At 34.5% G+C, this 14171-nt stretch overlaps 1 protein-coding gene across 1 annotated transcript; it reads right to left on the reverse strand.

Annotated features, from left to right (window-relative positions):
- Positions 1-5392: 5392 nt before the first annotated feature.
- On the reverse strand, positions 5393-12950 carry Smp_165630 (hypothetical protein; the record flags this gene model as incomplete). The annotated part of the gene is made up of 6 exons (XM_018798087.1): positions 5393-6353; positions 8019-8353; positions 10408-10605; positions 10640-10923; positions 10963-11602; positions 12947-12950. The coding sequence occupies 6 exons, from the start codon at positions 12948-12950 to the stop codon at positions 6309-6311; spliced, it is 1506 nt and encodes a 501-aa protein (XP_018646724.1). The 3' UTR covers positions 5393-6308.
- Between the last annotated feature and the right edge of the window lie 1221 nt (positions 12951-14171).

Below are 14171 nucleotides of genomic sequence, written 5' to 3' on the forward strand. Positions count from 1 at the left end.
TACCAAGTGAATTCACACTTCATCCCATTGTACAAGCAAGTGGCTATCATGACTCGGTAGCTGAGTGGATAACACGATGGCGTTTGAAGCGAAAGGTACTTGGTTAGAGTCCCAGAGTGAACATCAACTCTGAGAAGCAGGTACATCCAGCTGGCGAGTGCCAAGTAGGACGAAACGCGCGTCCTGGATCCCACTACTAGCCACTGTCCATCTTTGCTTATAACAATTTTATTATATTTTTCATCTATAGAAATACAGACTTCAGCTCCGAATTTTTACAAAACTTTACATTTTTTTAATTTGATGAAGACTGTTACAATTTGAAGATAAATTCGTAAATCTGTATTACAGGGATGAATGGATCAGAATCTAGATAGCAATCCTCAAGGTCATAGCAAAAAAATATGTAAAAACAAGCTCAATGTCCACCTCCTTTTGGTTAATTTCAGTGAATGCCATATATTTCAGTACTTACGATTTATTCGAGAGTTTATAAACACCAGTGTGGCAGGGTTGTATGCACTGAAATGATGATGAACTTACCAATATCCATGGGTGGTACTTAGATTTTAGAAATAAATGAGAAATTTAAGAGGGTGAAGTGTAAAAATAAAACGAATAAGTTGTTCGTTTGTCGAGCGGTAGGTCTTCAGTCCTTACTTTGATTATCAGGCTGTGAGTGATTATGTTTACAAACTACTAAATGGCTTAAAAGAGCTTTTGGAGATTTGAGTCTAATCACAAAGTGTTTTTTGACGACGTAATTTTAATAATGTATATATTCTGAAAATAATAATTACAGAATTCACACCACTTTACAGGCATGATCAATTTGATATAAATAGTAACATTAGATGTAGAGAACAAACATGTGATATAAGACTGTTCTAAGTTTATCGACCAATTGAGTATCAGACAATTATTTCAGCCAATTGTGGAATACCTCAGTACAATTGATTGAACCCACCACCTTCAAGTATCATGGTGATCGTCTAATATATAAACCACTGAATTGGAATGCCATGGTTTACTGTTGTAACCCGTGGAGATTTATGAATGGTAACTTTGAGAACTATTTATGGAGCAATATGATATGTATATTTCCTATTGTGTAATTGATAAGTAACTTAACTATTCATATTCGTGCTCCTCTTATTATGAGCTTTATTTTGACCTATAGACTATTATTATACGATTTATCATTCTTTAATTATCCCTAGTCCATTAATTACTGTCCCCCCTATTCACAGCCATATTTGGCCAAATCTTGTACAAATGTTATTTTCTATTTTATGGTACTATGTGGTCTATCTGTTTGGTATATAAACCCAGTAAGTTTGAAATATAATAGTTCATACCACAGAGGCTGTTCTGGACTTAACTGACTGGGCTAGGCAGAAACAGGACCGATAAGCACTATAGACTGCTCTTAGGGCTTTTGTGTATCATTGCTCTGATCGATAATTCACTCCTCTCTCATTGGCGGGAATCAGCACGTTCATATATATATATATATATATATATATATATATATATATATATCAACTGGGCAAGAACGCACGCACTCAGGCAATCGATATAACATTTACATACCCGACATCAGTCAATCACCGATTGACTATGACAATTAGATAGTAATATTGGTGATATCTATTAGACTACCACTTTGTCTGACTCCCACCGAAAGTGATTTCTCATGAGAATCACAAGAACTCATCTCGAAACAAATCACTAGTGATAACACAATTACATGTTGATTAGAAGGTTTCGTACGAATGAATATAGTTTGTGAATATTTTTCTCCAAGGATTGTAATCACTTGAAGTACCATTGAGAATTAGTACTGATGTCCGTGTATAAAGAAATTCACCTACAAATTAAAAACTAATCTCTACAAAGCATTTCAAGAAATATATATGGCTTAATTTTTCCAAAGACTTTTTCAAGTAATACGTTAGTATGAAATATTCGGTGGTTTGGTGGAAAAGTTCCTACAACTATAGCAAAGTGGGTGAAGAACTAACCCCCATTTTACCCATCTCCTTTCATCATTGAAGAGACTTAAATGATATTGAAACTGAGTTAGAAAAATAAAAAGGCGAAGTGGGAAATTCTCCCATTCTTAACACAACATACCACTCGTTTTTGTAATAATGAATCACTTTATGGTAATAGTGAACGAGCACATAATTGAGAGTAGCTAAATGGCCAATGTATGAAGCAGTCATTAATCGATATTGATGAGAGAGGGAAATAAATAAATCTAATCATGGTCATTTTAATGTTAGGTATTATTCATCCAATTATCGATGCTCAATGATTACTATACAGTATCCAACAATTTCGTGTTTATTTAGTGGGTGTGCTGAATGTAAGAGTGTCATTTACACTGAAGATTTCATTTCAAGCCTTAACGTTTGCTCTATTCTGTGTTTTTGGCTCTTTGGGATGCAAGAAACTGATTTGTTTACAACTGACACATTTGGATAATTTTAGATGCTTAAAATGAAATTTCCGTATAAGTGATTTTCCCGGCTAAATTTACTGTGAACAAGATGTTTAAGTTGTAGGAACACAATATTACAGTTGAAGCTTGTCATACCGATATTCGTACGTGTAGTGAAGACAGGTACAAACATAAGCTTATATATCATAAATACTGGACAGGTATAAGAGGTAGCCAAACTATTTCAATATGGGGACAGGATATCAGCCTAATGGTCAGGTATTAATTTCATTGGTTGTCAAATGACCTACAGAAAATCAAATTCTAGTCTCATGTTTTAATTGGCTATTATGCGTGTGAATTTTTGTCTCTACTATTTTGTACGGAAGCTAGCATTTTCTCAGCATAAGAGATAAGTTTGGTTGACAGTACCTTTATTCACAGACATTAAACAATAGATGGTCGTACAATATCGTGAATTCATTGAAGTGAGGCAATGTACATCATAGCATTACAGCTCAGTCGTCTAAAGGTTAAATGTTTGTGCGTGCGACAGAATATCTTGGGCTCCATTCCCCTTTGAAGTCTTGAATGAACACATGTATGAAGCGCCTGTCAAAATGCTCTCAGGTTTTCAATGAGGACCTAATTAAAATCAGTCCATGATTTAATTTGTGAAAGTTGACAAAATTTGAATTAGTAAATAGAATACTAACATGTTTAAGCACGTCATTTTCATATCTGGCAATGATGAACTACATATTGTGTGTTTCATGATTATTATTGTTAATATGGATGGATGTCAATAAATATGTGACATACAACGTTATTCAACCATACTCCTTTATGTATTCTCTGAAGATCAGAGACAAGTTCGTTCTTTTTACCATTTCAAATTTGGTGAGACTATAATTTATGAATGACCTTAGAGCGACGCTAGAGTGACCTTGACGGTACCCAAATATCCAGGACTAAATGGTTATAAAGCAGTGTGAGGAATTAGAATTACAATTTACAGTTGATAATCAGGCTTAGGAATTGGATTTAGGGTTTTCATCACGAGCTGATACCAACTAAATGCCAAAACGTTATTTACTCAAATGGATGAATGAATTACACACCAAAATCTAAGACTTGTTATCCTTAATCTGACTGGTTTGTCTATAAATTATAGTCACGCCTAAAATTCATTTTCTCTGTTCTTAAAGACATAAATAAATCATTTTCTTACGTAACTATCTATTCAAAGTCCAACTTATCAGAAATGAATAACTCAAATTTTAGTTACGATATTTATATATAAATTGGATTAAACTATACTAATAAAATTGAGTGACAGGTAAATAATCTTGAAGGTTAACTGAACCTACTATTTGATGATAGAATTAAGGGTAGAGGGGCTGACGATCTTTTACTTTCTGAAAATATTCCTTCTGGCAATTTGTTTCTTAAATTCTGAAAACCTATTACAGCTAGATTAAAGTTACTTAATTATATAATAGAATGATATGGTGCGCAAGGGCATGATTGAATTGAGAGCTGTGTGATATGCAGTCACAGTTTAAGTGATCACAATGAGATGATGGAGAAGATTTGTAGCTCAGGTGGATGATTTTGATGGAGTCTTGTTCTCTTAGCTGGATGGTTTGGTCGTGACGCTCTCATAGTTCTTCTGAACGACATTATCAGCACAAACTTTAGATATAAATGAAGTGTTCAAATTTCTCTACATGTGGTTCACAGCTTGTCCTGTACACTTCAACGTTGAGGTGTACATATATATAATCTAAGTAAACTCAGAGAAACTTGTTAACTGATCAACAGAACCATAGTAAAGTGTAGTAAGGTCTCCTTTGTACCACTAACACTTATGATACACTAATTTTAGGTGTGAAGAGATAGAACATTTGAACACTTACTAACCCAAAAGTGGTTAATTCCTCATATCATGAAGCTATCTTGGGTTGTAATCTAGAACAGAGGCAAGAATATAGAAGACGCAATATGCTATCGGAGTAAAGGATAATAAAAGCACAAAATAACAGACGCACGGTAACACTTTAACAGATGACCTTTGACTAAAACCAATACCTTTTATTAATTCAAATAAATCACACTTTAGTCAACTAAGCAGCCTATATTATCTTCTTAATTTTCTTGATCAACCATGTCTCAGTCAGCTACAACGTAGGACCAGGAGCATATATGCATCGGCCCAAGTTGCCATACCTCACTCATTAGCACAACAAGATGAACACCGAACTCATAGAAATAGTTAATTTAGTGGTGTTAATATATAAAAGAAAGGTTGTATATAAGGATATAGTATAGGAAGGAAGACAGATATGAAGCAATTTTAATCTCAAGGTTTAAGGGAAGACAGAAAATGTATACACCTACGCGATTGTGATCGATTATGAGCCATGTCACACAGTCTCCAACCATTAGTTACGATAGTCACGCGGACCTCAACCAAGTAGTCTGCATCTACCAACATGGCTCAGACTACAAGTTAGTGACTTCAAGCTCTGATGCCACGTTTTGGTTTGGCCGCCCCTAACTCTCTTGCGACCATCCCCTACACTAGTCAGCATAGCGCGTCGTGGTAATCGGTGTTCAGGCATACGTAACACGTGGCCTAACCATCTCAGTCGATGAAGATTCATGACCTCATCAACTGATTTATCATCATTCCCTAATACCCTGTGTCTAACCTCACTATTACTTACCCGGTTATCCCAGAAGATGTGAGCAATATTTCTAAGGTATCTGTGGTCAAATACTAGTAACTTACGAGTATCTTCTACTATTAATAGCCATGTTTCACAGCCGTTAAGTAGAACAGAACGAACTGCTGCGCAGTATACCATGTCTACGAAGTACAGAAAAAAACAGAAAATTTACCACTGAACAAGCACAATAACAACAAAAACGACAAAAAAACACTGGAAATTGCACTGATTTCGATTATTGAGTAAGAATATACAATTTTTTCTAAAAAAAAAAAAGAAAAAAGAGAGAAAAAATATACAAACCTCTGTTGTTATACAATAATAATACAACGATGAGAAATGGTCGAAGGAAGAGGAAAAATAAATTCACAATAGAATTTTTTTTATTTCTGAAGAAAAACAACAGCAACAACAACACCAGGAAGCGATTAACACACATTCTTCACAAACAGTAATAAGTATGTGTGTTATCCTTACATTATTGCAACATAAAACAGTCCAGATTCACATAATTTTCGGATTTCAAAAGAAGAACATGATACAAAAATACATTAGTCGGTAAACAGAAATAAGATAAAAGTGGTGGTGGTGTTTATGTAGTTGTGACAGAGGGATACTATAACTACTACTAATACCAATAATAATAATAATAATAATAATAATAATTAGTAAGAAAAATGAAAGATTTGTTATTAAAATATTTTTGTCTGATTTGTGAAGCAAACAAATACGACAGTGAATTTTAATTGGCTTCTTCTTCTTCTTCTAGATTAAGGAATGAAAAGTGTACCAAACCCTTCTTCTTTTATGAAGATAAATTACTGTTGGAAAATTACAGTGAAGGACTAGATTTAATAAATGCGTTTATTAATACAAGTTCACCATTATATATATGTAATAGTAATAATAATGCATGCATATATGCAGATGTAAACAGATAATAAATAATTGTTTACCGGATTAATAGTAATAATAAAAAAGAAAGGTTACACAGGTATGATAATAGATAGATAGATAGATATAAAGGAAATCTAATAATCTATGTCACAAGCATATACAATACACATAATGAACAGAAAAAGCACAAATACTTTCGAAGATTAGATAATGTAATTGAGATTTATCTTGATTTATTGCTTTTCAGTTTTACTATTATTATTATTATTGTTGCAGTTCTGTGAAGAGAAAAAACAATAAACAAAAATGTTATAATATAAATGATGTGAATTATCAGTAAACAATTAATAGTTGCAAGCGTGAGTCAATTGAAGCTAGACCACCAAAGAAAACCTGGAAGCACTAGACGGCCAACTCGTCCTATTGTGGGACCCCTCAGCTTCGTGGATTGGTTGAAGTTAAACATTAACACCGTTGGATGCCGACCGGCTCAGTGGTCTATCGGTCAAGTGGTCTGGCGCGAGACTGGTAGGTCCTGGGTTCGAATCTCGCGAGGCGAGGTCGTGGATGCGCACTACTGAGGAGTCCCACAATAGGACGAAACGGCCGTTCAGTGTTTCAAGGTTTTTCTTGGTGGTCTAGCTTCAATTGACTCAGACTTGCAACTATGAAAATACTAAATCTCCACAAAACTCTTTCTGAAAAAACAATTAATAGTCTAGACATTCGATACTGACCTATAGAAGGTCTAACGCAACCCTAATATTTGGAAAGATGTGAACTAAATTCGACAGCTTGACAGTTAGAACACTTGAATACTGAGGCGGGAAAACAAGCACTGGACACTAACCCTATCTACTTTGATTTAGACAGTTATGTAGTAGTACTAACAACACATACAAATGGTGGTTCTCAAATCTAGACGCTTAGGTATGTACTTGGTAAATAAGCAAAATGATACGACCACAAAGTAAGATAGCTAGGCAATGGAGATAGTCACCACTATTAATAGTGAAAAATCATTGTTCTACGAATATGGCGTCGAGCTGAAATCATGCAGCATAGAAAAGGAAACAAAAGATGATCCAGGATCAAAAAAGTAATTTGTAATTAGGTTGAGCTCAACATAATCGCAAGATACAACACAACACAGTCAATAATCATTAACTTGGACTGGATACCGTGGTTGCTCATACACTGACATTAGAAACCTAGAGAGTAATCATATTTAAAAACATTATGACTGGCATATTTCAGTGTATTTGATTAGAAAACTGTTGTTAAATACTAATGTATAGTGACACAGTTTAGTTACTGTCACACCAAAATTTAAATATATATTTATGAGTAATTTTGCAAATTGATTTTCAGCTAACAGGTAACACATACACAAATACTGAACTGTTGCGATTTGGCAATATATTTAACTCTTTGCAGTATTAGCGCGACTTATTTACCAGACATAAGTTTATTCGCTTGATCAGCTGGTGATGCTGCTACTCGACAGTTCAAACTGAATAAATTGAACCAGGGTTTGAACTCGCGACATTAAGAGTGACAGAGGATAAGTGCCTATTTTCAACTATGTACGCCTAATTTCAGTATATCAGTCATTCAGCTTAGAAAGAAACCTAAATTTCGATACATAGTGATAAGAATACATGTATGACGGAGTTTATCCAGACAACCAGGGTTTACAGTTTTATTTACAAATTAAAGTTGGAAGATAGTAGTTCACTCAAACATGGATAAACAGCCAAACCCTCAGTGTGCCAGATTCAAGAAAGTTGGTTGAAGAAACATCACGATTCCAGATTTATCACCGGCAAGTTTTGTCCATATTTTTAAGGAATAACAAACTATTATCACAATGATAAGCTTGTGTATTGTGCAAATTAAGCACCATTAACATATAATTGGCACAAAAACAATACAAATCATACCTGTACAGATCTTGGAGTTTTAGGAGGTAACGTCACTGAATGTGCTGATGATAAATGACAAATACGTGAGTTTTTGGACGATAATAATTTGCGCTTGCGTAAATGGGAATTTCTTGTCTGTGATGGCGGACACTTGGGTGGTTTTACGGTTAGTTGATTGGATTGAGTGCTAAGCTTAGATGTGTTAGGTGTAGGGCGATTTATAGGCTCCAATGGCTGAAGGCAAGTTGGTTTGTCCCGCGGTTGTACACAATGCACTGTGGATTTATGGGGTCGGAAATGAATTGATGAATGTGCAGCGAGACGGGATTCTAAACGAAGACCTAATTGGACATCTAAAATAAATTATAGTTTAAGCATTAGTCGTCATCATATGTTAATCTCGATTGTGTGAAATAATGATGTCATTCATGATTTCGAGCATTCACAAAAGTATTAACAATACCCATATAAACCTAGTGACGAGAACTCTCAACTATGAATTGTTAACAGTTAGATCTAAATAATCGGGGTGTACCAAATAATGATAAAAAAGCACCAATATTATCTTAAAGTGCTGCGAACATTGATTGTATGATGAGAATGCTTTGCCAGAAGCATGACAAGCGAGAAGACAGCTGCCTATAATGACATTGTCAACAGCTAGCATAGAAGAATACTCATATATAGATGAGTCTGAATTATCAGAGCGATTTCAGCGCTGCATTGACAAATAATAGAGAATTCAAATGAAGGTTGAATATGTCAATACAGATGAATCTTACAACTCTAATTTTAATGTCTCGCAGAAATATAGTCTAGCTGTCGGTTGACAGCACTGTTTTATTTAATCATTGGTATTTCTGTTGGTCTGATTTATGTTGGTAGGAGCAGATTCCTTAATTGAAGTCCATGTGATTATCATGATCACTGAATAAAGTTGGGTAACATGGTTCATAATCAATCCCAATAGTAAAGTCTTCTTGATGTTAGGTCAAAGTATTATGTGGTTTCTTAGTAAGTGTAGACAGACATACCCTCCTTATAGTTCACATAAATAAAAGACATGTTTATATCGCAAACGACATCCCTTGCTCATAGTCAATAATTGTATCAACATACGTCTTATTACTGATACCTAGTTCTTAACTAAACGGTTGGACTTTGAGTGACTGTTCATGTGGTTTAGTCAACACTCATATAACAAAACTTTCCTTTGATCAGATTCACACTCCACCTTCATTCCACGAATTCTTTCTTTTTGAATCATACTCTCTTTACATAATCATTTTTTGCTACCACTGATACTACTAAGACTACTTCTACTTTTATATCCATTCCGATGGCATTACATCACTGTGTTAATATGGTGTGGTAACTTGATCTGATGCTCACATACACCAGGTTTTACGTTGTCTATAACTTGTTGACTATATTGTTGCCACAGAAAAGTATGATGATACAGAAAATGAATATCACATAAAAAGCCCAAAACATATTGTAAGTAAGTAGTTTACTAATATATAAGCTACAAATTACTCAGAAGGATTTTTTTTATTATGATCAGAATCATAATGAATATCTTTGAATGAAGTGGAATATTTTCATTTATACAAATAAACAAATAAAAAAGTGTACGCAACCACAAATGTAACAGAAAAAACATCACCAAAATAATGAAGATTTTATACGATCATACTCCAACTATAGCAAGTGTTTTCAATGATAGTGAAGGGGATAGATAGTAACCACTGAATTTTTTAAGTACACTGTTATAGTGTCCTGAGTTACTGCTTTATAACATTTTAGACAATCACAGGGAAGGCATGACGTTATCATAAGCTATTAATCTAAAAAAAAGTTGAGTAACATTACCTTTTCATGTCATTTATTCCAAAATTCATCAAACTGCAGAGAATATGAAAAAAGTGTTCTTTTATGGAGCTTATTTATGTAAACACATACCTACCACTTTTTGATTTGCGGAAATAAAAATATGAACTAGTCCATTTTTAGAAAGTAATTATGTCATGCAGCGGGATCTGATTATGAGAATTTAAATACTTGTAGTACCAGTAGCCTAAACCCTACAGAGTTACTTTTTGCCTAATACTTAGGGTTCCCTCCAAAATAGGAAATCTGATCATGGTTAACAAGATGATACCGACTATCTGATCGGATACAAACATCTAAAAAAGAGGGGTAATGAAAACTGATACCCGAAACATCCATTTACACCAATGAATTTATCGTTAGTCGATAGATGAGAAAGATGAATATTTCCGAAACTTAGTATGGATAAAAAAAGGTGATTAAAGAACTTTTATTTACATTCACAGGAATATGATCAGTTTGAAAACAGAAAAAAACATGAAATCTGACATAAACCTTAAAAAAAAGTAAAACCAACCTCCTGGAATTGACAATTTAGGATGAATATGACTACTTAACGAGTGGGCTGACATAAGTAAATCACGTTCATCTGATTTATTTGCCGACTCCATGTGACTGGTACTTGGTTCAGAACCACCACAGCATAAGATGCATGGTCCAATAAATGGGGGAATGCAAGAGCATTTAATGTGAGGATCACCACGAGAATGTTTGTCTGAAAAGAATAGTCGAGAGTATAAGCGACTTACGTAGTTCCTGTATTATACTAGCGCATTTAGGTGATGAGAGATTGTGATAAGTATGTCGTTTCCGTTTGGTATTTATGTATGGAGATGTACGAGAACAGCTAACTTCTGCATCATTTTCAGTGTTATTAGTATTACATTGATACTGAGATAACTTTTCCGGATCGGAGTTATTTTTTAACATATAAAGATTTTGTAAACATTTTTCAGCATGTTTTATTTCTGTACATAACCAATGCCAGTTTGAATGCGTTACAGAACGAGTGTATAACCAAGACTGTTTAGAGCTAAACAAACGGGTTTATTGTGTGAGTTAATAAACGAACCTGGACAAAGCCTTCTTCATTTCAGCTTCGTCGTCGGTACTACTTTCTGTATCTTCATACGTCAAATTTGGTGATATAATGCTAGGCAGAGAATCACTGGAAAGTGATTCATCTTGTGATACAGAAGAGTTGCAGGCGAGCAACCGTGTTAATAAACTGAGAGCTCTAGTGCGATTATGAAATAAACGCTGAGAACAGGCAGACAAACGTTGCTCGAGCAAAGAATGATTTTGAAGAGTTCTCTCATAATCAATTAATTTGTCGCAGACAGTTTGATTTTGAAACTTTGTTGAAATATGATCAAATTGTGAGCTTGGAATTAATGTCTCATTGTCAGTAACAAGACAACTCTCTGATTTATCAGATGAAACCTGTTCAGAAGTAACAGACTGTTCAGCCTCATTTCCCATTGTGCTGTCGTTTTTAATAGCATTGGAAGTACCGTTTACTTGCACGGGCATTGAAACAAAGGAAGGTTCCGTCCGAGGAGCCATTATATTAGTATTTTTTATTTCAGTAGAATCGTTGTTATCAAAACTATTGTGGGGTTGGGTAAGTGAAAGAAGGTTATCCCCATTTAGAATGACATCTGCATAATACTTCAGAAGTCCATTTGTATTACACGAGGCCATACAACGAACTGTACGTTCGCATGCCTGAAAAACAAATAGTGAATTTGTTGATTAATAGAATACACTCAGAATAGGTGTGATTTAGCGCGATGTTTAATAACTAAATAAAAATACATCCTATGTTGATATATTTATGAAGGTGATTTCAGTTTCACTCTGCCTAGAAGAACATTTTCACAGAAAAGGTTTGACACTTCAGTCTATTACATGTTACATTATATTAGAAACAACGACAATAAAATATACAAAATCAGTTTTCGATACGCCAACGAATACAAAGACAAGACACTTTCATAAAATACACTTGAAGGTACCTTCAATAGCTGAAAATCATATGATTTGTAGACATATAGATTTCATTAAAAAGCACACACAACACATTGGATGCAACAATTAAGTGAACATTTACGTATTGATGTCATATTTATATTCCCTAACCAAAAGTAATTAGTAGCATTCCCCTTTTGGATGGTTTGAACAATATATTTTTTTCCAAAATGTAATTCACTAAAGTCCACTTAGAAAGTTAAACGATAACTTGTTTTGAATAGTATCGGCTTAGTTTGTCGTCTAAATTATGATTGATAGACAATAGTAGCTCGAGTGTGAAAGCATTAACCGCAAACATAGAAATGTGGCTGAGTGGTCAAGAAAATCAACTATTAACCAATATGTACCAAATAAGGACCCTATTATATTACTATTTAGATGGCATCACCGGCCTAGATAGTGGCAGGGTTCCATAGACAAGTGAACATTACCCTTCCTCGATTTCCTTATTAGGTGTATAAACTAAAATCAATTTGTACTGTACCGTTTCAGAGACAAATAAACACATGCACTCGTTTACTCTACACCGTACAACAATAAAGGATCTAAAGCATTCTGACTTTACTACTTGCTATGTGCCGGAAGTGAATATCAGAAACTATAAAAAACCTGTTTATTATCAATAGGTTGGTTATCTCTACTCACTCACAATAGAAAAGTGCTAAACAAAACATAGTGATGATATTATGGAGAAATCGGAGGTGAAAGACATGTAGCAATAATGAATAACATGAGCCATTAGTAGACAGCCTAAGTAAATTCGGTCCATGTCGATAGAACATCTTTACCTTTAAAAAGAAAGAAAATTATAACGTTGCCTCCATCGGTTTCTATTTTAACATCATTAGTTCCATAGTACGACCTCCACCGAAACTTCACAAATATCTTACTAAAGTATCATACAGTTAAGCTTATTCTTGATTAGCTTTTAATAGGATATATTTATTAGTGTGCTGCTTTAGATACTGGATAAGCTTTCGGTACACCCTGTACATAGACTTGTAAGAAACCTTTAATTTTACCCATGTTTGAAAAGTATGAGCGGAAAAAGAACATGACAAAAACATGTTTCGATCTCGTTTGTCACATCTCAAGTCAATACGGAGGAAAGGAGCTCATTAAAAGTAGAAGCGAAAGAGTGAGAATAAAAATAGCGATAGCAGTGGAGAATAAGACAGGAGTTAAAATACATGATAGAGGAACAACATCAACGTAAAACGGAGAACGCATACACAAATGCCTGACTTCTGTCTCTGTAAAAATTGCTGAACGACTTATCTATCTTCAGATTTAACTGTAGCTTCAACTTATTGTTCAAAAGCCCGTGGAAAATGAAAATCTTACGAACTGGATCAAACTCCCTAAAGAAATAACGCAACAAACATTTTGTCATATGTATTTATTTAATGAAGAGTATGTCGAGGTTACAGATTTAACTTTGAATTCCCTAATGTGACTTCGTGGAATCAATATCATAGTAGCTTTAAGTGAGTGTATTTGATTGCATGTACTGATTGGTAGATTTCTTTCATATTATTTTACCAGTGGTTTGGTGGACTAAGATTAAGTATTCACAGGTTCGAACTACTTTTCATTTTCACTGCTTAGCCAGAGATATGACTAAAAATCCGGTTCCTGAAGCTTCAACTATGCAATTTGTTGCTTGTACATACTACTTGCAACACTGTCGGTCATACCACTAGCTGAAGTGCAGAACGGATACAGTAGTGTAAAACCTCTTGTAATATTGAACTGATTATCATAATTGTTGATTCGTTTGCTTGAGCACACAAATATTGGTACAAACGGGTACTAAAATAAATATGCGCCACACATATGGGAAAATGAGATTGTGAACAGATACATGAAGGAGGATGAGTATAATCAAAAACAAATGAATAAAAATGAGTGGATGAGAGTAGAAAATAAAGGAAGAAACAGTTCCGTTAAGAAAAACACAACCTGAGAATACCTTCAGTTAAAGTTCGTTTCTCTCACTTTTAGAAGAAAGTAAAGGAAAATTACAGCAAGATTATCATTGGCTCCTACTTTAAACCATGTTTGATAAGGTCTCATTTCATTGAGCTGGACTATCTCTCATAATCCAACCAGGGAGTCATGAAGGACCGGCAGATGCTAGTCCTGCACAGCTTTCTATCACACTTTAGCATTACGTCAGGAAATGACCATTTCCAGTCAACCAGTCGGTGTCATCGAACAAGGTACGATGTGGAAATCGCTAGGATA

Source organism: Schistosoma mansoni (genome assembly GCF_000237925.1).
Source record: "Schistosoma mansoni, WGS project CABG00000000 data, supercontig 0156, strain Puerto Rico, whole genome shotgun sequence".
Classification (NCBI taxonomy): domain Eukaryota; kingdom Metazoa; phylum Platyhelminthes; class Trematoda; order Strigeidida; family Schistosomatidae; genus Schistosoma; species Schistosoma mansoni.